Here is a 24347-nt window from a genome sequence, read left to right as displayed (position 1 = left end):
GTGTTCTGAAGAGGGATTTTGCAGTGAAAATCGCAGATTTACATATGAAGAACTCAGAAGATGTGAAAAAAGAACTTAGAAAATTTGGAAATTGGAGATGTAAAAGTAAAAAATGGTAATGAGAGGAGCTATTAATAGGGTTGACAATGACGGTTCAATATCAGCAATGGCCGACCATCGTCTGACACGCATTTAATGCCTTGGTAACTGAACCGACGGGATATCTATCACGTACGTCACGGTCGGTCTCGATGCAAATGTCAGTGTATATCTAGTCATACCGTTGAAAAATCATGTCGTTTCTCGCTACATTCTTCCCGAGAAACGAGAGGACTATCTGTATACGGTCAAAACTGGTTTCGACCTTCGTATGATTAGTCAAGATTGAAACATAATGGACCAAAGGTCATCTTCATAATATCGAGATGAGATCTGAATCCAGGTTACCAAGCTCAAATTTATGGGACCGATCAAATATCGAGCTCGAAGACATTACCGAGCTTGAGTCCAAATCGAACTATGAAGTGAAGCGATGTCATCAAGCCTAAGAGTCAGAGACTAACCAATATCAAGCCCGATTCGATACCGAGTCCCGAGTCAATATCGAGCTCTAAATCTGGAAATCGACCAATACCAAATCCGACCAAGATCTATCCAAGAGACAAGAGCCGATACAGCCGCACTAAGGGAGAGAATCTCGACGGGAATTTGAGAAAAACTAATCTATCATGGGATCCCTACTATGTATTTTTAATTATATCTAAAGTAGAATCCCTCCACTATAAGAGGGATAACTACTATTTCTGTAAGGGGATCGAACATTAAGGCATTCATACACTCTCATATTATTGATATTCACAGAGAAAAACATATTGATATTCATATAGAGATTATCTTTTTTTTGGGTTTTGTATATTGATTCGTCTTGCTTGTTCATAAACCGTTTTTCACTCGATTCGGTTTGTATTTCATTCTTTATACAGTCAATACTCAATATATTTTTACTTACTTTTCGATTTGTGCCAAGTTATACCACGTATCCTTAGAACTACATATAAATTCAACTCTATCCGTTTTTCGGGTAAACAATATTATAAGTCGCTGCCAAAAATATCGACCAAAGAATTTGTATAGGACTACAGGATAGATTCCATGATTGACTAAAAATTAGCAGAAAAAACACGCAGAACTAATAGCATTTTCTAGAAAAATACAGAAGATATTTTCTAAGCAAAAGATATTTTCAATTGACATTTGCTAGAGTACACTTGTTTTCTTTATTTTAGTTTAATGGAAGTTATTTATTTTCGAGGAAAAAAAAGAGATTTTCTTCGTTTCCCATTTTCCTATTTCTAAAAAAGAAAGTTAACATTTTTCTTCTTAACTATTAATTTCTTGATATTTTTATTTTTGTACATAATATATACTCCATTAATATACAAAAAATAGCTACAGTATTATTTGTTAGAGCGACTATAAATAGTAGTTTAACTACCCATCGTAACCCACAAAATCCGCTGTCGTATTAAAATGCCAATTCTTAATTACCTAAATCACGTGGAATCAAATTTTCCATCGTGTGATCACATGCTCAACAAATCACTAAAGCAGTATTAATAATTCCAATACATATATTCACAGTAGCTCAGCTCATAGCAAGTCAAATCAGTTCTCCCAAATCTCCAATGGCTCATGATTCAACCAAACGACCCTTGAAAATCATCGCCGGCGCCGATTCATTCGGCTGCAACCTCAAAGACACCTTACTCTCTCAACTCCGCGCTCTCAACATCGACGTCGAAGACCTCGGCACCGACAAATACTACTCCGTCGGCGAAGAAATCGGTCGCCGAGTTAGCCAAGCCGCTAATAATAACCCCGCCGTCGAGACACGTGGACTCGTCGCCTGTGGTACCGGCGTCGGAGTCGCCATCTTCGCAAACAAATTCCCCGGCGTTTATGCCGCCACGTGTCTCAACCTCGATGAAGCGCGGAATGCTCGTTCCATCAATAATTGCAACGTTCTCGCCGTCTCCGGCATGAATACTACGCCGGAAGTGGCTGCCGAAGTTCTCAAGACGTTTCTAGAAACACCCTTTAGGTCTCCCTGCCCGGCTTCTGGATCAAACCCATGGCCTGACGAAATTGATCAATTCTTGGAAAATTCGGTTACTGAAATGTCAAAGATAGGAACTTTGGGGCCTAAATTGGAAAATGGGGAAAGGGGGGAATCTGGGACTTGTAATCTTTGTTCATTGGTAAAGGACAGAGAGTTTAAGCCAGTGGAAATAATGCCAGGTGGGTCAATGACAATAGTGAGGGAGAGTCCTACTTCAGCTTTTGTGAAGTTCACTGCAGGGAGTGTTGAGCCAGCTCATCATCATACATTTGGGCATGATCTTGTGGTGTTAAAGGGGAGTAAAAGGGTGTGGAATTTGAGTAAAGGGAAGAAATATGATTTGGGTGTTGGGGATTATTTGTTTACTCCAGCTGGAGATGTGCATAGGGTGAAGTATTTGGAGGACACGGAGTTCTTTCTCAAGTGGGAGGGGCAGTGGGATTTGGTCTTTGATGAGGATCATGCTGCTGCCAATGCTGCAATTGATAAGGAAAAGGAGAGTTGATTGAGTTCTTTGTTGCAATGTTTTACTAGATATGTGCTGTTTTGGTATGTCAATGTACTAGGGTCGATTTCCTTCCTTAAAATAAGTTAGTTGTGGTCTTTGACAGTTGTGTTTAATCTTGTATTGTTTGCTGTTCCGTTGTCATCTTTAAATAAACATGGCATTTGGTGTTAGGAGACTGTTTCTTTGTAAATTATGTTCCTGAATTTCATTTCCTCTTCTTTTTACTTCTCCTTGAGATGTGGTATATCTAAACTTCATAGCAAATTTTTATTAAAAAAAAGTACAGCTTCACCCCTTTCTCTAAAAAGAGCCTCAAGTTCTATCCATCCCAACATGATTGCATCCATCCATCTCTTCTCTGGCTTCCTTCACTTAACTGTTCACTTTCATTATCTTCTGTCTCATAAAAGAAAAACAACTATAACACGTATTAACTGATACTTTCTGGGCAAGGGATACAAAGTATTCATCCTTGCCTCCAACCTCCTCTCTCTATCATGTCCGATCCGTGTTAGTTATAACTAAGTAATAAAAATAAAATTTCATAAAAGTAGAAGGCTCATAGTATCAGGTGTTATAAAGTTCTTCTCAATGAATGATGAGCAATACGATCCATTTCACTAAACCTGAAGGGTGGCAGAATAGATACATCACTATGGAGATTTACTAATATTACATACAACATATTTTAACCTTTTGATTTCCATCTTGTGAACTCAAAATTTAGAAGAACTCTTCCTTACGCAATGCCTAACTGAGTTATGTTTGTATCTGCTTCTCGGATTAACAAAGTGGGGGGTGCTCTTCAGTATTCATTGGATGATTTCCAGTCATCAGACAAGACTCAACTCATCAGATACTGATACACCTTCAGAGATCTCGTTTGACTCAGCAGCAGCAATCTTTTTCCGCAACACCACCAGCTTCTCGCCAGCATCACATACGTATGCAGATGCTTGCCTACCTGAAAGAGTTGCCCCTTCCATGCTATCTATGTAGTCCTGAGTAAAACAGGCATTTTCACACAAGATGGAAGTTAACCAATGTGCTGTATCCTCAGCAAAACGAAATTATCGCAGGTTGTATTGCATACTTGGCTGCAGCTCATTGTTAAATTTCACATAAGACATATTTGTAATATTTGTTGCCGTTGCTATCATCGTGTAAAAAGGTCCTGATCCAATAACTTAAAGTTTCAAAGCCTCTAAACTGTCATTAGTTACATATGATCTCTTCTTTTTACAACAATCAAGACCAAGAAGTTTCTTGTAATACTTTCTCAAAGAGAGACCATTTCAATCAGACTCAGATACTATCAATGCATAACCCGTAAAGAATATACACTTCTATAGACATAATACGATTTTCAGCCATCCACCTCTTTTTTCTGGTAAATATTGGCCAAACAGATATTAAACTTGGCCTAAATCTTACTATCACTAAGATAAACTTTTTTCTTTGAGTAGAAGCATCACATGTTTAATACACGGATCAAAGTATTAAGAGTACTGGATAAAAGCAGACTACCTGTTTTGTATATGAGCCAGCAAGAAAGAAATTTTCCACTGGAGTCTTCTGATCAGGTCTGAATGGGTCTTTACCAGGTCCTTCACGATATAGGGATTGCCCAATTTTCACAACTGATGACCAGGTAACCTCAAGACCTTGGGAAGAAGGAAATAGTGCCAAAACCTGAAACCAATATACATTAAGGAGCCATTTGATTCACATCCTAGTTATGCAAGTGTTACAATGCAGAACACTTACTTTAAGGGAACTTTTGTCGTTAAATAGCTTAATCCCCGTACTGCTAATACACGCATTCTTACTAAATATTCTTCCCCCATAAAATTATACATAGTTCTCATATAACTTAACGCACGCATTCTTACTAAATATTCTTTCCCCCATAAAATTATACATAGTTCTCATATAACTTAACGCATATATTATTCAATACGGCTAACCATATGTTACATTAGTTATGCGAAAATTATTTTCTCTAATGCAGTCAACCAAATGCTACACTCTTTTTGAAAACCAAAGAAGTTCGCAAGGGCCAATGGCGCATAGTTTGAAACTCGGTGGATAATGGGCCTGCCCCTCTACCTATCTCCACTAGAATACCAAGCTTTTGTTTGCAGTAGGTTTTAAACCCGTAATGTGCGCCTAACACACATAACACGTGTTGCGCTCTTACCACTAGACCAAAGCCCAGGCCCTTGCAGATTACTCTGCAGATTACTCGGTTATTATGTATATATCATTTCCTGTTAAGTAAAATCATGTTCTAGATTGATTTGTTTTCCGGCTTAAGGATGCAATTTACGACATGTAGTTTGGATGATCTCTCTCCATCTAAGTAAATACCTTTTTCCCTGGCATAGTTTGATACCTTCTATCATTCACTAACCCACAAGAAAATGTGGTACCAAGGTTTTCGAGGAAAACAAAAGGCACGTACAAGAAGCCAAATTACCTGCTTTGACACTCTTTTTATGATTTCATCATTTAGTAGAGGCATGTAAGGGTCACCAGGTGTAAGGACACATCTGAAGGCACCAAGATAGAGGAGAATAGATCAGAGAAGCTAACTAGAAGATTTTAATTTGATCAGGATATCTATTGAATTGCTGAGCAATTTTCAGATAGTAAAGATAAGAACGTAATTCCTTACTGAAGCAATGAGCCTTGGCCCTCAATGTAATAATCTTCAGGAGATGCCAATGCAAGGTCCGCAAAGCAAGAGAAATCTGCATCTGGTGTATACAGGAGATTGTCCAAACCTGTAGCGCGCTTCAATTGCCTGAATTACAGAGAGAATTCTTATCTAACACACAGATATAGTAGTTATTTCATCATAAAAAAATTTCATATTGAGGAAAATAGTTGCTTCTGAGCCACAAATGTATCACCTCGAACGCTCCAAGTCCTGCAACTCTGTAACCCAGCCATTGTATCGTAGTTGTACTGTAACAACAGGCACTCCAACCAATTTGTAAATGTTGTCAAAGAATTCCAATTCCCTCCACTTCTGAGGTACCAATCGTTTAATTCCAGGGACATCACATGCTGCAATTAGATATCAGCCAAAACATTTTCAGTTTCATGCTGTTGAAAAGGAGGAAAATGAGAGGAAAGTACACACTAATCATATTGTTGATTACCAACCAGCGACATAGGCATCAGCTTTTACAACTTTCTTCTGAGTGGCCTGCACATATGACACCATAGCAGTTGATGAACACATCCACACTTTAAAGCAGCATGAAGTATATGCATAAAAGAGCCTAACATTTGAACCTATTGAAAGGTATTTTTTTCAAAAGTGATAAATCAATTTAAAAAAAAGATTCACCTTTGACATGGCAAGCCCGCTGACATACATACTGCCATCAGAGGATGTCTCATAGAGTACCTGTCTGCACCCCCACCTCATGTGAAACCTGTTAACAGATAAAGATTCAAAATTGGTAGAGCATAACTAGTTCATTCAGGAGAAATTTTAAGCTTAAATCTGCTGGTTCACAATAAGAGCAATTCAAGGCCAAAATCTGCTAATCCACAGTGAGCAGCTGTTTCCATATTTGGTCTTACCTTCCCCCCTTATCCAAGATGTATTTCTTAATTGGACCACTCAAATAAACGTCCGGAGAACCTTTAAGCATGCGTAATAGGGAAGCCTCCGTTTTAGTGGCAAATAATGCAAATATAGTGAGCATACACCGAGCACTGATATTGTCACAGTCAATGAATCCAAGAGCATATGCGACAGGATCCCACATCCTCTGGATGCTAGCACGCGTCCCACCTTTAGACATAAACCACTCTGAAAAGCTTACCTGAAAGTTGAAACAGATATTATAAGGAACAAGTAGCTGGGAGAGGACACATCCTTGCAGAGAAACAGGCTATCTGACTTGTTGATGAGAAGGAAGAAGAAAAAAGAAATAACCCTTACACTATCTAGATCACGTATCTGCTGCAACGCGCCATCTGGATCAACTAAAGCCCGCACCACTGGACTAAGGGCAAGAGCTACAGCATTTCTAGCCTTATCATAAATCTGCATTTAAAGGCAGGAACACGTTATGGGTGATCACATTTAAGACGAGCAGTAATCAGGGTTTGCAACAACAGCAACACAGAAATGACAATAACTGATATTCTTCTCTCTTCTTTTTCCAAGGAAAACCACGAATTAATAATGGTAGACAGCCAGCCCGAAAATCACTATTACACCATTCGACGGTCTATGTAAGTGAACCGTTAAGAAGGAGTTGATGTAGGTGCAGCAATAAATGAAGCCAAGAGTCAAATGCCAAAGGCATGATCATTAACAGTGATCAAACCAAGGATCTATACTGGACATTTTTTATTTTAGTATAAGAGGTACCATGAACTGCAAAATCAATTACGAAGAGGGAACTAGCATGTTACCTTTAGCTGATTGGTAGACAAAAATGCATTAATTCCGTGTAGGGGTGCTCCAACTGGAAAGCGGAAATCAAGCTCTGCATTGAGGTATGGATGGCAAATTAGATAGTAACAGACCATGTTAACTTTATATATTGGAAGACATGTTCCTCTAGGAGTCATTTGTGAAAGCATTTTAAAGTTCCCCTAGATGAAAGATTTTCTGTCGCACAAATAAAATCATACCCCCTATTTCACCCCCTTTATTTACAAATGTGTGAGTATGGTCCTTCACTAGCAGATTTTTTTCAGCACCCACCTACATCAACCAGAAAAAGAGAAATAGAGTTACTTAAATGATAAACATGAACAGAAAAAAAAAACTATCAAAACTCCTTGGCACTTTAATATCCATTGTCCTACTTTCAGACGAAGTTTAATCTTAGGCATTTCTACTGGCATAAGTACTCAGCACAAACTTTGGTCTAAATTTTGCAAATGCACCTTAGCTATGAGTGAGCAGTAATGCAGTTCCATTGCATGCTCAACGATTCAGTAAGTAGAAATACAATATAACTATGAACGGAGAGCTCTGTGCACCTTTTTTAACAAACGGAACAGATTATTATAGCAACCAAAGAACACATGCAGTCCCATTTCAATGTGGTTTCCACGTCTATCAACAAAAGATCCCACTTTCCCACCAATAAAAGGCCTTGATTCATATATATCCACCTGAAAAAAAGTAGAAAAAATAAAAATTCCAGGTCACAGGGAAAAACACAAAGACAAAGGCTGCTTTTTCATTTTTTGTTTTTCGGATAATAGTTCTGCTGCAGAGTAAACTGATTATAGCAATTTTTGGAAGGGGATGTTAGGCTTCGGAACCTCATGTCCTTGATCCAAGAGCTCCACAGCAGTTGACATGCCTGCAAGCCCAGCTCCAATAATAGCTACTTTCAGCTTTGGCCCCCGATAATGTTCAGGTTCAGGTGGAAATAGCCCTTTTGGAGCTGCAAGTTGAAAATTTGTTTCATTAGCAGTAGATTGACTTATATAACAGGAGATCGTCCTTCCTGGTCTCTAGACACTATACCGGAACTAATTTTACCTTTTTCAATATTTTAGTACAACAACTGTTTATCTTTAAGTTACAAAAAAAGTATATATTTCTGTCTAAAGAGAGAAGATTGAAATGATTGTGAAGTTTTTTAGTTTTCCAACGTTGCCTACGCTTTTGTTCCAATAATAGTGAAACAAACCAAAAAGGAAATAACATCCTGATATTCTTGACATATCCAGTCCTAGACTGATCCTGCGAAAGCAAGTACACAAAAGGGAATGAATTGTCTCAACCCTTTCATCTTTTAATCATTCCCGCCCCACCCTCTCCCCCTTCCCCAACCTCAAACACACACATCTTCACAGCTTAATTCAATCCAAAACTATTGTGGACCCTCTGACCTATGATTGCTCTTTTATTGGATTAATGGTTTGGATGTGATGCATTGGCACTATTTCCTTGCTAAACAAAACTTGACATGAAATGCAAGAAGCCCTAGTTTGCTAGTCATTATTCCTTTTAGAAGAAATCTATGATACAAAAGAATACAGGAAAGTACAAAGAACCATCAACCTCAAAGTGAGCTGACATCCTTAAAAATCCTATCGTCCACTAAAACTTCTGAATTTACAACACAGATAAATACCACCACCTTAAGTCAAATGTTCCAAGTTTAAAAGCAAGGCTCCAAGAGAAAACACAAATGTGCAATCAAGACATACACAAAACAGTTTTTTTAAAAAACAAACGGCTGATATCCAAAGCATCCAACAAAATACACACAAAAAAAAATATTAACCTCAAAGTTCGTGGCTTGGTACCCACAGAAATATTATCTTCCACCAAAATTAGAGAACAAAAGTCAAAGACAAAAGACACTTCCAACCGAGCTATACACATAGGAAAACACAATTACTTAACACCCTTTCACAATTCAGTTCAATATCTCAAACTATAGTCCAAGATTTCTTCGATACACAACATTGGATGAAAATTTAAATAGGGAAGTGGATAAACTTTACCATTAGTACTCATATCAGAGACCATGGAGTCCAAATCAGCACGAATAACTGACTTCCGGGTCACAAACCGGTTGGACAAACGGGGACCACGGAAAACCAAGAATCCAGCTGACCCATTTGGCAAAATATGTTTCTTTCCAGTAGCAGAAGTTGCAGGACAACAAAGATAAGCTGAAGAAGTAGCCATTGAATTGTGCTATATACAGCAAAAAGGAAAAAAAATGGAACCTTTTGTTGTCAAATGCCAAGAAAATGGAAGAGATGGGTAAAACAAGAAAGCATGAAGTGAAGGATAGAAAAACAAAACAAGAAGAAAAGGTATCTAAAGATTAGGAGATGCTATAAATGAGAAATTTGGCAGATGTAAGATGCCAAATAAAAACCTTAATTGGTGCTAAGTTGTAGTTCAGTTAGGTGCCGAATGGGAATTGGGTTGTTTTTGGATTTGGCTTTTAGTGATGTGCGGTTGGTTATTGGATGAGACTAGAGAGTGAAAAGAGAGAGCAAGGTAATGGTGGTGTGTTGCCGCCACCACCACTACTAAAATATTAGTGCGCTTAAACAGAAAATAATTTGTCAGTCCATTAATAAGCGAAGCCAAACATTTAGTTTGGGACGGTTTACAAGGATAAGGTTGGTCAATCAAATGTCACTATAGTTATTTCATAGTACAAAATTTCTTCGGAGCAACTCAATCTTGTCAATATCAACTCGATGCTCTCCCTAAGTTAAATCTTGACATAGAATATTAAAAAATACAAATAAAAATAAAAATAACTTTTTAACCCCTAAGTTATTATATTATATTTATTTTACTTGTATTACTTAATTTAACACATTCAATCTATATTTAATAAAATATGTCATTATATTTCTCATAACGGAAATTCATTTCATAGGATGTATAAGAATAATACTAAATTAAGGGATAGCAATATTGAGATAAGTAATGGTGTGTATTAAAAAAACATACATTACATAATTTTTTTTAAGAAAATAATTTGTTTATAAAAATACCCTCCACGTGCATTGAAAATAATTTAAAAAATATTTTGAAAGGACAGCTCTATCTTTATATATGTTTATTCATATATTAAAAATTACGATATTACTAATGTCATGATTTGTGTATGGCTTTAGTTAATTATACCTATGTTAAAAAATATCACTATCAAATAAAGTATTAATAATATGAAAGTTAATATATTATTATTTTTCTTAATAAATCCTACCAAACTAACCGTAAACCTAAGGTTCACCTCTTTCTATCCTCACAAATCACAACATCGTAACGTTATCAGTGTTGCGAAATTTTTTACATTACAAGTCTCCACAATTGAAGCACACTTTAGTTGAGGTGTGAAGTAGTATTGTAAAAATGGGTTGCAATTACTACTGTCACTCCATTTCTCAGAGGCTCCCTCGCTTTATTTCTTATACCCCAATTCCAATTCCGAGTCTCAGATCCCCAATTTCCCCTTTCCGCCGCCGGCAATTACGTTCATTTGCCATTTCAGCTGCCGGCGGCAGTAGCTTCACCTGGAACGACGTCCTTCAACTCCCCGAATCTCCTCAAAATGACTCTTCTACCCTCTCAGCTTTCTTCGATAAAATCAAGCTCTGTAATCGCAATTTGGAGAAGCAAAGCGAGTTCATGCCTTTCGTTATGGAAGACCAAACGATTGGGTACGTTCACCATGTGTTTGCTGATTATCTTAAGCCATTTCAAAATGTATTCATTTTCCCCCAAAATAATAGTAGTCAATATTGCACTTTACATCCAAACCTGAGGACACCTGAGGATCGAACTAAAGCTGTAGCCAATGTTGTGAAGTCTTTAGGCGAATTAATTCCAGGCATTAGAAATGAGTTATATCCGGTAGTTTCATCTTTCGGGGAACCGGTATTTTTCTCGCTGGAACGAGCAGCTGCGCCGTATTATGGTATAAAAGCTTATGGGATTCATATGAGTGGCTATGTTGAGAAAAATGACCAGAAATTTTTATGGTTAGCTAAGAGAAGTGCAACAAAATCCACTTATCCAGGAATGCTGGATCATTTAGTTGCAGGGGGATTGCCACATGGCATTTCTTGCTGGGAGAATGTTGTTAAGGAATGTAAAGAGGAGGCAGGGATACCGAGGTCTATTTCGCGTCAAGCTGTGCCAGTTGGAGCTGTGTCGTACGTTGACATAGAAGGATATAGGATGAAGAGAGATGTCCTGTTTTGTTATGATCTTAAGCTTCCTGCTGAAGGCTTTGCTCCTCGTAATGAGGATGGGGAGGTTGAAAGTTTTCGATTGGTCCCAGTTACACAAGTTGCAAATGTCATTCGAAGTACATCGTTCTTTAAAGCAAACTGTAATCTTGTCATTATTCATTTCCTTTTCCGGCATGGGTACATCAGACCAGAAGAGTTTGGGTACCTGAGGCTACTGCAGAGTTTGACAAGTGGGTGTTGCTCTTAAGTATAGTCAGATGAGCAGTTCTGTCATTTTTGGGGTGACTATGAGCTCTGTATCGAGGAAAGAACAAGAAGGAAAAAAAATAGGATATCAATGTATTACGTGGGCCAAATTCAATAATATGCTGACGACCAAGTTCGTTAATTGATCTTGAACACCCATTCTTGATTCTTGAATATTTGAAAAGTAACCCTTTTGTGTCTAGCAATTATTTACGTTTGGTTGGATAACTAGTTAGCTCCTTCCATTCAATCTAACAAGATTAAAGTACCTCTGCTGGAAGTCCACTTGATTTTATCCTTGTTATGGATTGCAGTAAACTCAGACTTGATCCGAATTAGAGTCTAAGGTGGTGAGAGTTTTATCCTTGGATAATAAAAAGAGGTCTTTGTTATTGTACAGTTGCTTGAGAAAACTGACATGTCATGTATTACTTTGATGTATGGTGGATAACTTTCTAAATTATTGCAGACATTTCTATGAAATTTGACTAAATGGAACTCAGATATCCATATATATGCCCCTATTACATGCCTTCATTGTGTCATCGGTGGGCTTTGCTTATGTTTTGGCTTCCTTTTGGGAGAACTTGGCAGTCAGGATTTGCCTATATCATTGACTTTGTTGTATTTAACTGATTCTGTTGTCTGAAATGATTGTGCAAGTTGGTTTTAGTGAAGTGTTATTTCACTTTGATACTCCTTTTTGTTCCAACTGTTGCAAATCAATTCAAGGCAATCAGTGATGATGGTATGCCAATGCATCAGAGGCTATACATGAGGGGTAAAGTGTACATTCAGTTCATTGTGGAATTTAGAGATTCTCTGAGCCCAGAACAGTTGAAGGCTCTAGAGGACGATCTTATCACCAAGACCTCAATCACAGTACTCAGACAAGGAATTGGATGAGTGTGAGGATACAACATTACATGATGTTAATATTGAGGAGGAATGCTAAGCAAGCAGCAGCTCAACGAGAGACATACGATGAGGATGAGGGGATGCATTGTGAATTGTGGAGCACAGAGAATACTGAATACAGTGTGCTCAGCAGTAACATACTTCTCTAAAGAGGTTTTTGGTTAAATAGTTGATTGGCTTTAGGGAGGGCGAGAAATAGTCCGCCTTGAACTTTGCTTCTTGCTTTGTTTATTGTATCTGTTGTTGTTTTGGAATGTACTCGGGAAGTCAAGACAGCTGCTTTATTGAAACAGAAATAGATATATCTTTCCAATTCAGGACTAATGGATTAGTTTTCATGTAGCAAATGCTCTTTTGCAAGCTAGATCGCTTTATTCTGTGACTCTGCGTTTGGACAAAATCTGTGTTGAAGATGAAAAAAAGTATGACAATTATTGTGTTTTGGTAGTTGTAGTTTTTCTCAACAAAAACAAAAAAAAAGTGCGAAAATTGAAAATTTGTGACTAGAAGTTGAAACCACCTCTAAACCACTTTTGAAATTCAAATTATTTTCAAAACGAAAAAAAACTCATTGACAACAATTACCTCAAGCACGAAATATTAAGATGTTTTCAACAAATTGCCTTTTAGGAAACAAGAAATCATTTATTATTGAATTTACCATTGTTCAAATTAGTAGAAGTATTATTTAAGTGAGACGTTTTATTTATGAAAGATAAATTGTACTTTCTTGAAGTTGTGCAAAAAAGTAAAAACTTCAAAACAGAATATATTGACCGGAGTGACCTACTAGTAATTGTCATTTTAAAAAAAAAAGGAATTTAATATATATCCACTATGGAGCAAAGCAAACTGACAGGTTGGGAAATGGCGGGTATGTGTTGCTATGGAAGGCTCTCACAGACCCTCATGAACCAGGTTTGGTTAAAGTATAAAATTACCATCTTCTTGCCCTTGGAAAATCTCTGCTCCCTCAGTTGATCTCTTGCAATTCTTGTTTTGTTTTTGTTCGAATCAGAAAGTGCAAGGTTTCTACTGCTGCTCCCCTGCACCCAATAACCAGAAGATGAAAACCCAAACTCCCAAATTCTTGAAAGTTGCTGTGACTGGTGTTACTGAACTCCTTAGGCTCTTCACCTTCTCCTCACCAATTAAAAGAAACAGGTTATTGGAAATTGTCATTGGATGCATTTTCTCAAATTGGGTAAATTAGTATTTTTCAAGATTTAGTATGTTTCCTGATTAATGTTTTGACAGATTGGAGATATCTGATGATGAAGGGGCTGAAGAACCTTTGGTTTCTAACATAGAAGATGTTCTAAAGATTATCAAGTCAGATTATGAGCAAGCTTATTTTGTTACAGGTATATCCTTGTTTATCTCTTAGTATATACTTCCCAAATAGCTGCAGTTCTGAAGCTAACATGGGAGTATAAACATAATTCATGGACTTTAGTGAAGATTGAATTAACATACACAGAGGCTGTTTAGTTAAAATCTTCATGTCAAATGTCTGTAGCAAAGATTCTTTTCTATTTCCTGATTTTGAGTATATTACATTGACAAGAGTGGGTTGCTCTAGTGGTGAGCACCCTCCACTTCCAATCAAGAGGTTGTGAGTTCGAGTCATCCCAAGAGCAAGGTGGGGAGTTCTTGGAGGGAGGGAGTCGGGGGTCCATCGGAAACAGCCTCTCTATCTAAGGGTAGGGGTAAGGTCTGTGTATACACTACCCTCCCCAGACCCCACTAGTGGAATTATACTGGGTTGTTGTTGTTGTTGAGTAATATATTACATTATTGTTTAAGCTTATTTGTGTGGTTAAAGATACACTGGTTTTTGGCTGATTTAGAGCTTTCATTCAATTTAGGGCTCTTCACCAGTGGAATTTATGCAGAAGATTGCATCTTTGAAGATCCAACTATAAAATTCAGTGGTAAGGGGGATTAATTTCAGTATCTGATGGCACAGTATTTGACATTTGCATCACAGTTGTGGCACATCAAGGAATATACTTGCTTATTCCTAAAATTTTGAAATCGACATTTATTTTTGTAAGAGAAGCATGCCCCGCACTCGGTGTTAAAGAATATTAGAAAAGTATTAGGCTGTTCAATTTTTTGCCTTACACTCTTGGGTTGGATGCTGATATTCTTTCACATAGTATCATAGATAACCTTTAATAAACCCATTCCTTTCAGTAGTAAGTTGGATCATACCTTAGAACTAAGATTATGCATACAGGTCGGTGCATTTGGAGGTTGCATAAGACACGGTCAGCCCATCTATTAATGTGACCTCTAATTTTACCCGCTCTGTGTACTACTAGCACATTCCGTAGTACTGCCATTTTTTTTTTTTGGTTTGCATAAACATCTTAGCTGTCAGCTAATATCACTGAAGTTATTCTGTATGTGATAAGTTCATTTTGTAATATCCCTTGTTTTTGTCTCTTTTATGCTGCAGCTATTGCTAGTGTCAGTAATCTAGGCATCTATCTCAGTTTCTGGACTAGCTTAGGAGTAGTATGTTCCATTAGATGAATAACAACAGGAATTAACAATCTTTCAAAGCTAGAAGTTTACTGATTTCAACAACCCAAAAGATAATTCATCTTATCTTATGATTGTGTAATCCAGGAAGGGACTTGTATTCCCGCAACTTGCAATTGCTGGTACCATTTTTTGATAGTCCATCAATCATATTAGAAAAGATTGAGAAGGTATGTACTGTCAGTTCACTAACAGTATTAAAGAATAAAAAGAAAAGCAAAACAAATCCAAAATAGACTTAATAACCGCTGAATGCTTAGTGGGAAGTGTTGTCAAGCATTGGATTCTTTTAAATGTGTCCAAGCATTCTTTTATAATTATTGTGATATGTCTGTTTCTTTATTGCATTTACAATATTCAAATCTTCCTTTCCTCTATCAGGAACATTTTGTTTAATGCCTATCCGCCTGATGTACAGGGTAATGATTCTGATACAGAAGTCGTAGTGGCATACTGGAAACTGAGGTGCTTGGTTCTATTCTCATATTTTTGGTAGCGTAAAGGCTGAATATTTGCTTACACAGTGTTATTTACTGCTCTCCAGCTCAAAGCATTTGATGTTTGTTTCTGTCAATTATGCATGTTTGATCCTGATAAGTGATTAAATCTGTTAGCTTCCCGAGAATCCAGTATACCTAGTTAAGAAATTCCCTATTGGAGTTGATTATTATCAGATTATTTGTTTACATAACTAAACCTGCTTTGAAAAGGTTAGTCATTATTGAACTGAATTGTGGAAAACCTCTAAACCACATGAATGATTTCACTCACAAAAGTTGCTGCACTTTGTCTTCATTCACCAACAGACATCCATTTCTGTATTCTTACAAATTGCATCTAGTGTTTTAGTATTAGGGTTATGCTCACATACAGTTTTGTCCATGGGATTCTTCTTCCAGATATCTAGGTGGAAGTTCCATAGTTGCCTTGACACTCGAGAATTTGGAAACCTGAAATTTTCTCTTTGACGTTATGTGACCAAAAACTCATCCAACTTAGCTAATCTTTAGTTTTCAACTTCCTATTAGAAAATGATGTCTTTCTGGATGTAAAAGAATATCAGAGTTGTCTTAGGATTCTTATGATTGTAAACATGCTAACTTTTCATCTTTCTTGTAGAACATCCCTCAAACTTCCATGGAGACCTCTCATCTCTGTTGATGGAAATACAGTCTATGATCTAGATGAACAATTCAAGGTAAGTAAAAAAGAGTTGATCTCTTCAATTCAAATACTAGAGCATCGGGTGTAATTTGTTACTGGGTAATTTTCTTCCCTCATATTGATTCCTCCTATCTCTAAACAGATTGTTAAGCACGTTGAGAGCTGGAACATTTCTGCTCTTGAAGCCGTTGGCCAGATTTTTACGCCTGGTTTGAGGAGCTTTAGTGAGTGAAAACTCTACAGAGGAAGGTTTCTTAGCTGAGGATTCTTTCTAAGAAACTCATGAAGAATAGGATTCTTCTATTTGAGCCCCATTGCTTCTCCAACATAACCTCTCTTCTATAGCCTATAGCCATTATTCTTGAATTTGTCAGCGATAATTCAGTAGAAACTGTTTCTAGTGACTTGGTAAGAACCAATTCAAATGAATGAGCAAGTCCCATTTTGAAAATGTTCAGATCTTCTGGAGAAGTGTATGAAATCCATGCAAAAGAAGAGGAAAATCAGCTAATGGCAGTGTTAGAAAGTAGACATGCAAAACCAAGCTGATTATTCCGTGGGGCTACTAGTTAGGTGATATTTCACATGATCAGGAACAAAATTGCAGGTTGCTCTGTTATTACAATTTAATACTCATAAATAATGTGAATAACGGAACGAAAAAAAATCAATTAATCTCAATCTTTCCTCCATGCATACAGTAACAAAGAAAATCCTCCAGTACTACTCCCACTTGTAAATCAATTAATCTCAATCTTTCCTCCATGCATACAGTAACAAAGAAAATCCTCCAGTACTACTCCCACTTGTAAATCAATTAATCTCAATCTTTCCTCCATGCATACAGTAACAAAGAAAATCCTCCAGTACTACTCCCACTTGATCTTATAGATGACCATGAACTCCTCCCACATTCGCTACTCTCCTCTGCCCACTGCAACACACTAGAGCACGACGGCGACGGCGACGATAACAAAGAAACTGACGGTGGTGCTGACATCGGCCCGACGGTTGCCGACAAACTTTTCCTCATTAGTTTCTTCTCGGCGCCACCCATTTCAGGCCAAACACCACCATCACCTACTTGGAACACAAAAACACCATGTCCATGCCCAAATTTATTATGATTGCCACATTTGTTTTTATTTACCCAATTGAAGACATCCCAAAAAAAGTGTACCTCCACTTGACCAACTAAAATTCTTTCATTGCCCCTAAATTTCCACCCAAGTCTTTTCACTACAAGACTTGTTTTCCCATCCACTTTCACTTTTAGCACTCCACCCCCACATTCTATCACAAATTCATGTTTGACCCCCATAATCCGAGCCCGAGTAGTATAACTCCTACGTCCAAACACATGCTCTCGCCTCGACAACAAAGTCAGCTCGCCCGAGCAACAGCCCGAGACCAACCTGGCCCGGCCCGTTAACTCCGTCAACATATCACCAAGAAAAAACTCCAATCTTGCATTGGAGGTGATAGCAATGTAAAAACGCCCTTCAGGATCAGCTGAGTTTTGATTAAACTTGGCATGTGTGAAGTCCCAATAGATCTTCATTTTTCTATGATCACGTTGGATCGGGTGGATGGATTTGGATCCGGGCCGGGCTTTGAATAATGCAAAGGAAGATTGGTGAAGAGGAATGGTGATGGAGAAAAGATCAGGTGCATGGAGTAATAAAGAATGAGAAAACATGTTCTTGGACCAAGTGACTGTAAGATAAACTGGTGAGTCACAAATCTGAGCTTGGTAAATACATGTAACAAGGTTTTGAGGCACTTGTGAAGTAGTAGTAGTAGTAGTAATGTTTGATGAAAGACCAGAATGAGGAATACTAAAACAAGCAGGAATCATATTTTTCATCCTACCACAATATGACTTCTAAATGTTGGAACTAATTCAAGAATGGGAAGATTTTGCTTAAGGTTAAGGATGCTTTTATGGTATATTTTGAGGTGTAGAAGAAGATGAAGTTACTGAAAAAGTTAGCCATAAGTGAAGTGTAATGATGAGTATAAGGAGGGATTCTATATATGAGTTGGTTTTTTTTTCTTCATGTTAGAGCTAGCTTGATTAGCGCCATTGAAAGAGAGAAAAAAGCTATATATGATTTGCTATCTTATGAGTATTTATTTGTATGTGAGCTGGGAGGCATTAGCAAACTTCAAGACTTAAAAGTCACCACAGCAGGTAACACAGACTTGGTTCTCTGCTTACTTTATCCTCTTCTTATATATATTATCCTACATTTATTTAAGTGAAAAAGACAACTGTTATCCCATGCCTAATACTTTCAAATTTTTAAAAAAAATTCTATTACATTAGAGGAGCAGGAAGGGAAAGTGAAGAGCTACAATAAAAATTGTGTGATAAAATCCAAATACACTCTAAGCTTCAAGTGTTATAAGCTTTTTAGTAACTTAAAAGTCAAAGTAATGCCGGTCAATGTTTAGTTGTGAAATTTTTGATTTTCAAATCAAAGGCTGGCTTCCATAATTCCTGTTTGATTTGCTAAATTCCAGAAACTACATTTAATTGTAAAGTCTATGGTCTAACTTGTTGGTAGGACACATATGTGAAGTTATTCCCCAACAATTAGAGATAATCATGGGTAAAGTTAGGGAATTGGGTTACAGCTATATATAGTCTAATATAGAGTCTGTTCCTTTTTAATTCATAAGTATTATTGACCCCTATGTTGATTCAATAAATGAAAATTATACCTAATAACATGATTTAACATCTTAGAGTACTCCCTCCGTTTCAAATTAGATGAGGTATTTTTCTTTTTAATTTGTTCCAAAATAAATGACACATTTCTAAATTTGAAAATAATTTAACTTTAAACTCTTCATTTTATCCATTTACCCTTAATGAGAAGTTTTTATAACCACACAAAAGTCATGGCCCCACAAGTTTCAAAAGTTTTCTTTTCATTTCTTAAAGTCATTGTCGAGTCAAATTTACTCGTCTAAATTGAAATTGAGGAAACAATGCTTTTCCAAAAAGAAAGGCTATTATTATAGGAAAAAACACTAGATTTTAAGATGTCATCCTCTTCTTTCAGAAAGAATGTTTATTTAACCATAAAGACAAGATTTTCCTTACCCTCGTGCAACAGCAGCCAGCGACACATTCTTTGTCATACACATTGAAAAGTACTTAGATTATTTCAAATCAAATGTGACCTTTATTGTTACGGCAAAGAGCCAAGTATACCTTTTTATTTTCGAAAATGGTTTAAGAATACTCATCGTTATATTATTGGGTTATTTATACCCCTGCAGTCATACTTTGAGTTCAAATATACCCCTCATTTAAACGGAGGGACACGTGTCATCGTCCTGTTGGTCAATTCTAAATATTTCCTAATTAATTAAAAAGACTCATTATCCATACCCGAAAAATAATTATTTTTTTTGTAAAAACTGGAAAAAACTAAAAAAATATTTTTACTAGAAACTGAAAAAAATGAAAATATTTTTTTTTCCAGTTTTTACAAAAAACTGCTTTAAAAAAACTGAAAAATATTTTTATAAAAACTGGAAAAAAAACTGAAAAGTAATTTTCTAAAGCAATTAAAAACTGAAAAAAACTGAAATATTTTTAACTAAAAACTGAAAAAAAAATATTATTTTTTCAGTTTTTACAAAAACACTGCTTTAGAAATTTGCTTTTTAGTTTTTTTTCCAGTTTTTATAAAAATATTATTTTAGAAAATATTTTTCAGCTTTTTTTAAAGCAGTTTTTTTGTAAAAACTGGAAAAAAAAATATTTTCGTTTTTTTCAGTTTTTAGTAAAAAGATTTCAGTTTTTACAAAAAAATATTGCTTTAGAAAATTGATTTTCAGCTTTTATTTTTCAGTTTTTTCAAAAACATTGTTTTAGAAGAAAAAAAATTCAATTTTTTCTAAAGCAGTTTTTCTGTAAAACTGAATTTTTTTTTCTTTTTTTTTTCCAGTTTTTAGTAAAAATAATTTCAGTTTTTTCCAGTTTTTACAAAAAAAAAATGCTTTTTGGGTATGATTAATGAGTCCTTTTAATTAATTAGAAGATATTTAGAATTGACCAACAAGACGATGACATGTGTCTTTCTGTTTAAATGAGGGTTATATTTGAACCCAAAATATGACTGCAGGGGTATAAATAACTCAATAGTATAACGAAAAATATTTTTAGACCATTTTCGAAAATAGAGGGATATATTTGACCCTTTGTCGTTCTTGTTAAAAGTACACTCTATAGACTATACTAATTAATGCGAATACATGATACTATGATATAGAGAAAAGGGCCAAAATTGTCTGAACTATTGAAAGACAGCATAATAATACCCTCCATTTGGTTTTGGTTTCAAAATTACCCTCCCTCTTAGTGCATTGGCTCAGTTATGCCCCTCAAAATTAACAGTCTCCATTTATGATTTAACCCATTAAAAAAATATTTCCATGCTGATTAGTTTTGTGAATTAGCAATCCATATTATATTCTGCAAAAAAAAAAAAAATGACTTATGTCTATTTTCGCGAATAAAATTTTCCCACTTTTACTCTCAAGAAATCAAACAATAACATGCATACTTATTTATTTTACTTTTTTAATTGAATAAGTCTAACATTTTCATCTATTCGGTGAGTGGAAGTACAAAGACGGAAAACTCAATCTAAACACAGAAATGAGCAAAATTTACGCTATATAAGTTCCTATATTTCCTGTATCCTTTTAGTTTACCTTGATATAATAATAAAAAAACATAAAGGAGAACAATTTTTCAGCCTCCTTAATGACTTAATCAATAAACTAGCTAGTTGGTATCAAGGAGATTTAAAATATAATGGAGCTAGCGAACACATGAAAATATAAAGGAGTGCACATATGTCTCAACCTTGTAGCAAATATAGAGAACACCAATGAATACTATCACACTACCCTTGGTAGATATTTCAAATTAGAAACTAGGGTTAATTCTGGAAGTCATAGAATAAGGGACATTTTGCTGAAAAAATAATCCACTCTGCAGCCTTCGCGAGAGACATTATCATTACCCTCGTAAACTTTGAACAATTTAGTTTTTGTTTTTAAATGGAAGAAATATTTTTTATTGATTTAGCTGCTCTAATTATAGAAAAGAAAGTGTCAAATAACCTGGACGACACAAAGTAATCCACTTGATCAACATTCAACTTCCTTATTGCAAGATAAGATTATGATATTGCTTCTCTTCATCAATGTCAAGAAGGAAACTACAGATTTTGCCTCGAGCTTAGACTTTGGGGGAAAAAATTAAGGATTTGACATGACGCATATGTTCATAGTTCCATTTAATACAATTTTAGCTTAAAAAAACCAAACTGATTAGGTTGTATTTACTATATGCATATATCGTCCAAACATAAAATTAATATGTATTGATTGCCTGATGAATAATTGGTAATACATCTTCAAGATTTAGTTCACGTTTCCACACAATAATTTTCCTCCAGGAATATACTAAGTACTACTAAAGCTAAAATATCTAAACTCTCATAGCTTGTTTGGAAAGTTTTTATGTAATTGAATTTGAGTGTTGTTTAGTGTAATTACGTAATTTGACATATTTGTATGTACATTTAATTACTTAGTCCACGTGAAATTATGCATAATTAGATTGAGGTAACTACACTTTGCAATTATCAAAGGCGATAAAGAATTAATGGTAATGATATAGTATAATATATGATGTTTCAAATCCTATTTTTTTTCTTTTTAAATATATATATATTTTAAAAACTCTTTTCCTCCTCAGATTTGTCTCTCAAAACGCACTTCACGCTCCTAATTCTAGCCTCGTTGCTCCTTCTACCTTTTTTTTTTCTTGCCTACTGCATACTTTCTCTTGCTGTGAATCTTTTTAACCCTTTTTATTATTTTATCTATAGTCTTCTTGATGCTAATGCAATTGTGTAACACTACTCAAATCTATAAAAGTTTCAAGACACGTTAAATATAGAATTTAATTTTTTAAATCTTAAATTATACTTCTATTATTGATTTAAACCCTTGTGATTGACTTTTGAGTTACTTCTCTATTTATAAATAATTGGATATATAATTAGGGAAATATTAATAATTTTAATATTATCAATTATTAACAATGAGTATAATTAAATATTAGTTAAGTCAAAACAAACAAAAAAAAAAGAAGGAGAAAACAATAAAACAAAAAGGGAGTCACGTGACTAAAGCCCATAAAGTGGGTATTGAAAGAAAAAAGGCTTAATGCCTTAAACAAAACAGAACGTATTTTGTTTTCCCATGCAGACAAAAGGCTTAAAACCTTATACGAAACAGAGGCAGCCACGAAATTACTCACGCACGAAAAATTCTAGGATTCTTTACAAATTACTAATTCTTGAACTCAGGTATATAAAATTCCCTATTGTCAATTATCCTACAATAGTAGTAGATAAGAATTGAATAGCTAATTCCCTTCTTTCTCTGTATCAACAGTAAATTTTATGTTTAGGTGTGAAACTTTTAAATTAATTAAAATACACTGGTTGTTGTAGAATCGATTGTTTGACGGGTATAAATTGGACTGGGTCCTACGTATTGGCTCGAAGAATTTTGAGGTGAGTTGATATAACCCTTTTCTAAAGTGGTTTAACTCACAAACGCACGCATACAAGGTATTTGATGAATTGCTTAAAAGAATTAATATGTACTTAATTGGAGCGAGTGAGTACCTATTAACTTAGAATTGTTCTAGCTAAAGTTTAGATGATATATTATGAAATATGCACATAAATTTTCAGATTTTTGTGTTATTCTTATATGCCCCTTTTCATGTTGAAAATTCATGAAGAAGCAAGAATATTTAGAAATACTTTTGAATGTTTGTTTCATTTTTATGCCATACTTTACATTTAAGGATACCAGTATGAGTATGTATAGGATGTTACAGAAAAGATTTAGAATTGAAAAGTAACAAGAAGAAGTTTTAGAAAGAAAACATTTTTGGGAGTATCTTCTATTCTGAGAAGGGGTCATCGTCCAGGCCGAGGGTCCTAACCAAGGCGTTGACTTCCTGAAACTACTTGTGCCAAAGTAGGGAGCACACGAGCCGAGGGTCTCATTGCTGAGAATTTACTTAGCCAGGCTAAGGTATGATGCATGAGCGTTGAGAACCATGAAGCGAGTGGCACCTCGTGAATTGGGCCTATTCAATCAGGTTGGGATCGAACTCGTGCCGATCACACGGTGACTAAGAAAGAAATAAGTCAGGATAGTTGGAACTCCCGAAGTATAAAGTGAAGTATTTTTTTATAAGAAAGAAAAAGGAAATAATTTCTTTTAGAATATTCATAAACTGCTATTATGCAATTATTTTAGAATTGTTCTTAGAAGCTTTATGTTAGATATTTTTAGCTTAGTAGAAATAGAACTTTTTGTCATTTTTAGGTGAAGTGACGTTGGAGAAGAGCACTTGAGCCATTTTCTTTGCTATTTCGAAGATTTTTGTACTAGTTTAACATTTATACAGTAGATTTTCTTTCCCTAATCAATTAATATGCATTCTATCTTAATTTCTTCTTTGATTTCTGTTCTTTTCATGAGTAGCTAAATCTTTAGCTAGGGTTGGGTGTGGTTATTTGATGGGTGTTTAATTTAGGGTTTATTTTTGATTGGGTTAGTGATATTTAGCCTTGTTCATGATTGAACCCTAGAATCAATGGTTGCAAACATTGATTCATGCCTATTTGACTTAACCTCTACTTGAGAAAGAGAGATTAAATCTAGAAAAACTTGGTTAACAAGAAATTGGGGTGAACACAAGAAATTGATAGCCTCAATTAAAGGGTAAAACCTAGAGATAGTAATACCCGACTTGAGCTAATATCACTTATATTGTGCAAATACCCAATTGGTCTTGAGAAAGCCAAATTGGGCAAAATCACTCAAACTATCGAGAGGTATAGAGTGAGTACCCGGATGTGATTGCTACATCACGACCCTAACTAATCAAATTTGCCCTGGAGTTTATAACCCATTAGATAACCGCCTAGGTAGAAGTCACGACCCTAGTCCCTTTTAATCATTTGAAAAACTCAAAACCAAAAATATTGTCCTTAGTTTTTT

The 24347-nt window shown here is 35.6% G+C and overlaps 5 protein-coding genes and 1 long non-coding RNA gene across 6 annotated transcripts; 4 read left to right on the top strand and 2 right to left on the bottom strand.

Moving 5' to 3' along the window:
• Nucleotides 1-1516: 1516 nt before the first annotated feature.
• LOC104085991 (DNA damage-repair/toleration protein DRT102) lies at nt 1517-2797 on the top strand. Its single transcript, XM_009590122.4, has one exon. The coding sequence runs from the start codon at nt 1686-1688 to the stop codon at nt 2622-2624; it is 939 nt and encodes a 312-aa protein (XP_009588417.1). The 5' UTR covers nt 1517-1685; the 3' UTR covers nt 2625-2797.
• A 397-nt stretch (nt 2798-3194) lies between these two features.
• On the bottom strand, nt 3195-9689 carry LOC104085990 (zeta-carotene desaturase, chloroplastic/chromoplastic). Its single transcript, XM_009590121.4, has 14 exons — nt 9129-9689; nt 7932-8056; nt 7644-7778; nt 7290-7362; nt 7068-7141; nt 6589-6693; nt 6225-6469; nt 5986-6073; nt 5799-5841; nt 5543-5699; nt 5305-5433; nt 5107-5179; nt 4155-4319; nt 3195-3628 (listed from the first exon to the last, which is right to left on the bottom strand). The coding sequence occupies exons 1-14, from the start codon at nt 9313-9315 to the stop codon at nt 3461-3463; spliced, it is 1767 nt and encodes a 588-aa protein (XP_009588416.1). The 5' UTR covers nt 9316-9689; the 3' UTR covers nt 3195-3460.
• A 718-nt stretch (nt 9690-10407) lies between these two features.
• On the top strand, nt 10408-12096 carry LOC104085989 (nudix hydrolase 20, chloroplastic-like). Its single transcript, XM_009590119.4, has one exon. The coding sequence runs from the start codon at nt 10507-10509 to the stop codon at nt 11593-11595; it is 1089 nt and encodes a 362-aa protein (XP_009588414.1). The 5' UTR covers nt 10408-10506; the 3' UTR covers nt 11596-12096.
• Nucleotides 12097-13255: 1159 nt separating this feature from the next.
• LOC104085988 (uncharacterized) lies at nt 13256-16677 on the top strand. Its single transcript, XM_009590118.4, has 8 exons — nt 13256-13430; nt 13531-13676; nt 13770-13876; nt 14381-14446; nt 15150-15232; nt 15481-15527; nt 16182-16260; nt 16369-16677. The coding sequence occupies exons 1-8, from the start codon at nt 13350-13352 to the stop codon at nt 16456-16458; spliced, it is 699 nt and encodes a 232-aa protein (XP_009588413.1). The 5' UTR covers nt 13256-13349; the 3' UTR covers nt 16459-16677.
• Nucleotides 16678-16869: 192 nt separating this feature from the next.
• LOC104085986 (uncharacterized) lies at nt 16870-18084 on the bottom strand. Its single transcript, XM_009590115.4, has one exon. It carries the CDS (start codon nt 18082-18084, stop codon nt 17050-17052), a length of 1035 nt encoding a protein of 344 aa, XP_009588410.2. The 3' UTR covers nt 16870-17049.
• A 203-nt stretch (nt 18085-18287) lies between these two features.
• Nucleotides 18288-18597, top strand: LOC138896441 (uncharacterized). Its single transcript, XR_011409570.1, has 2 exons — nt 18288-18420; nt 18564-18597. It is a non-coding gene; the product is annotated as an uncharacterized lncRNA (long non-coding RNA).
• Nucleotides 18598-24347: the final 5750 nt, after the last annotated feature.

The sequence above is a fragment of the Nicotiana tomentosiformis genome, chromosome 1, assembly GCF_000390325.3.
Source record: "Nicotiana tomentosiformis chromosome 1, ASM39032v3, whole genome shotgun sequence".
Lineage (NCBI taxonomy): Eukaryota > Viridiplantae > Streptophyta > Magnoliopsida > Solanales > Solanaceae > Nicotiana > Nicotiana tomentosiformis.
This window is presented reverse-complemented; position numbering and strand designations above follow the sequence as displayed.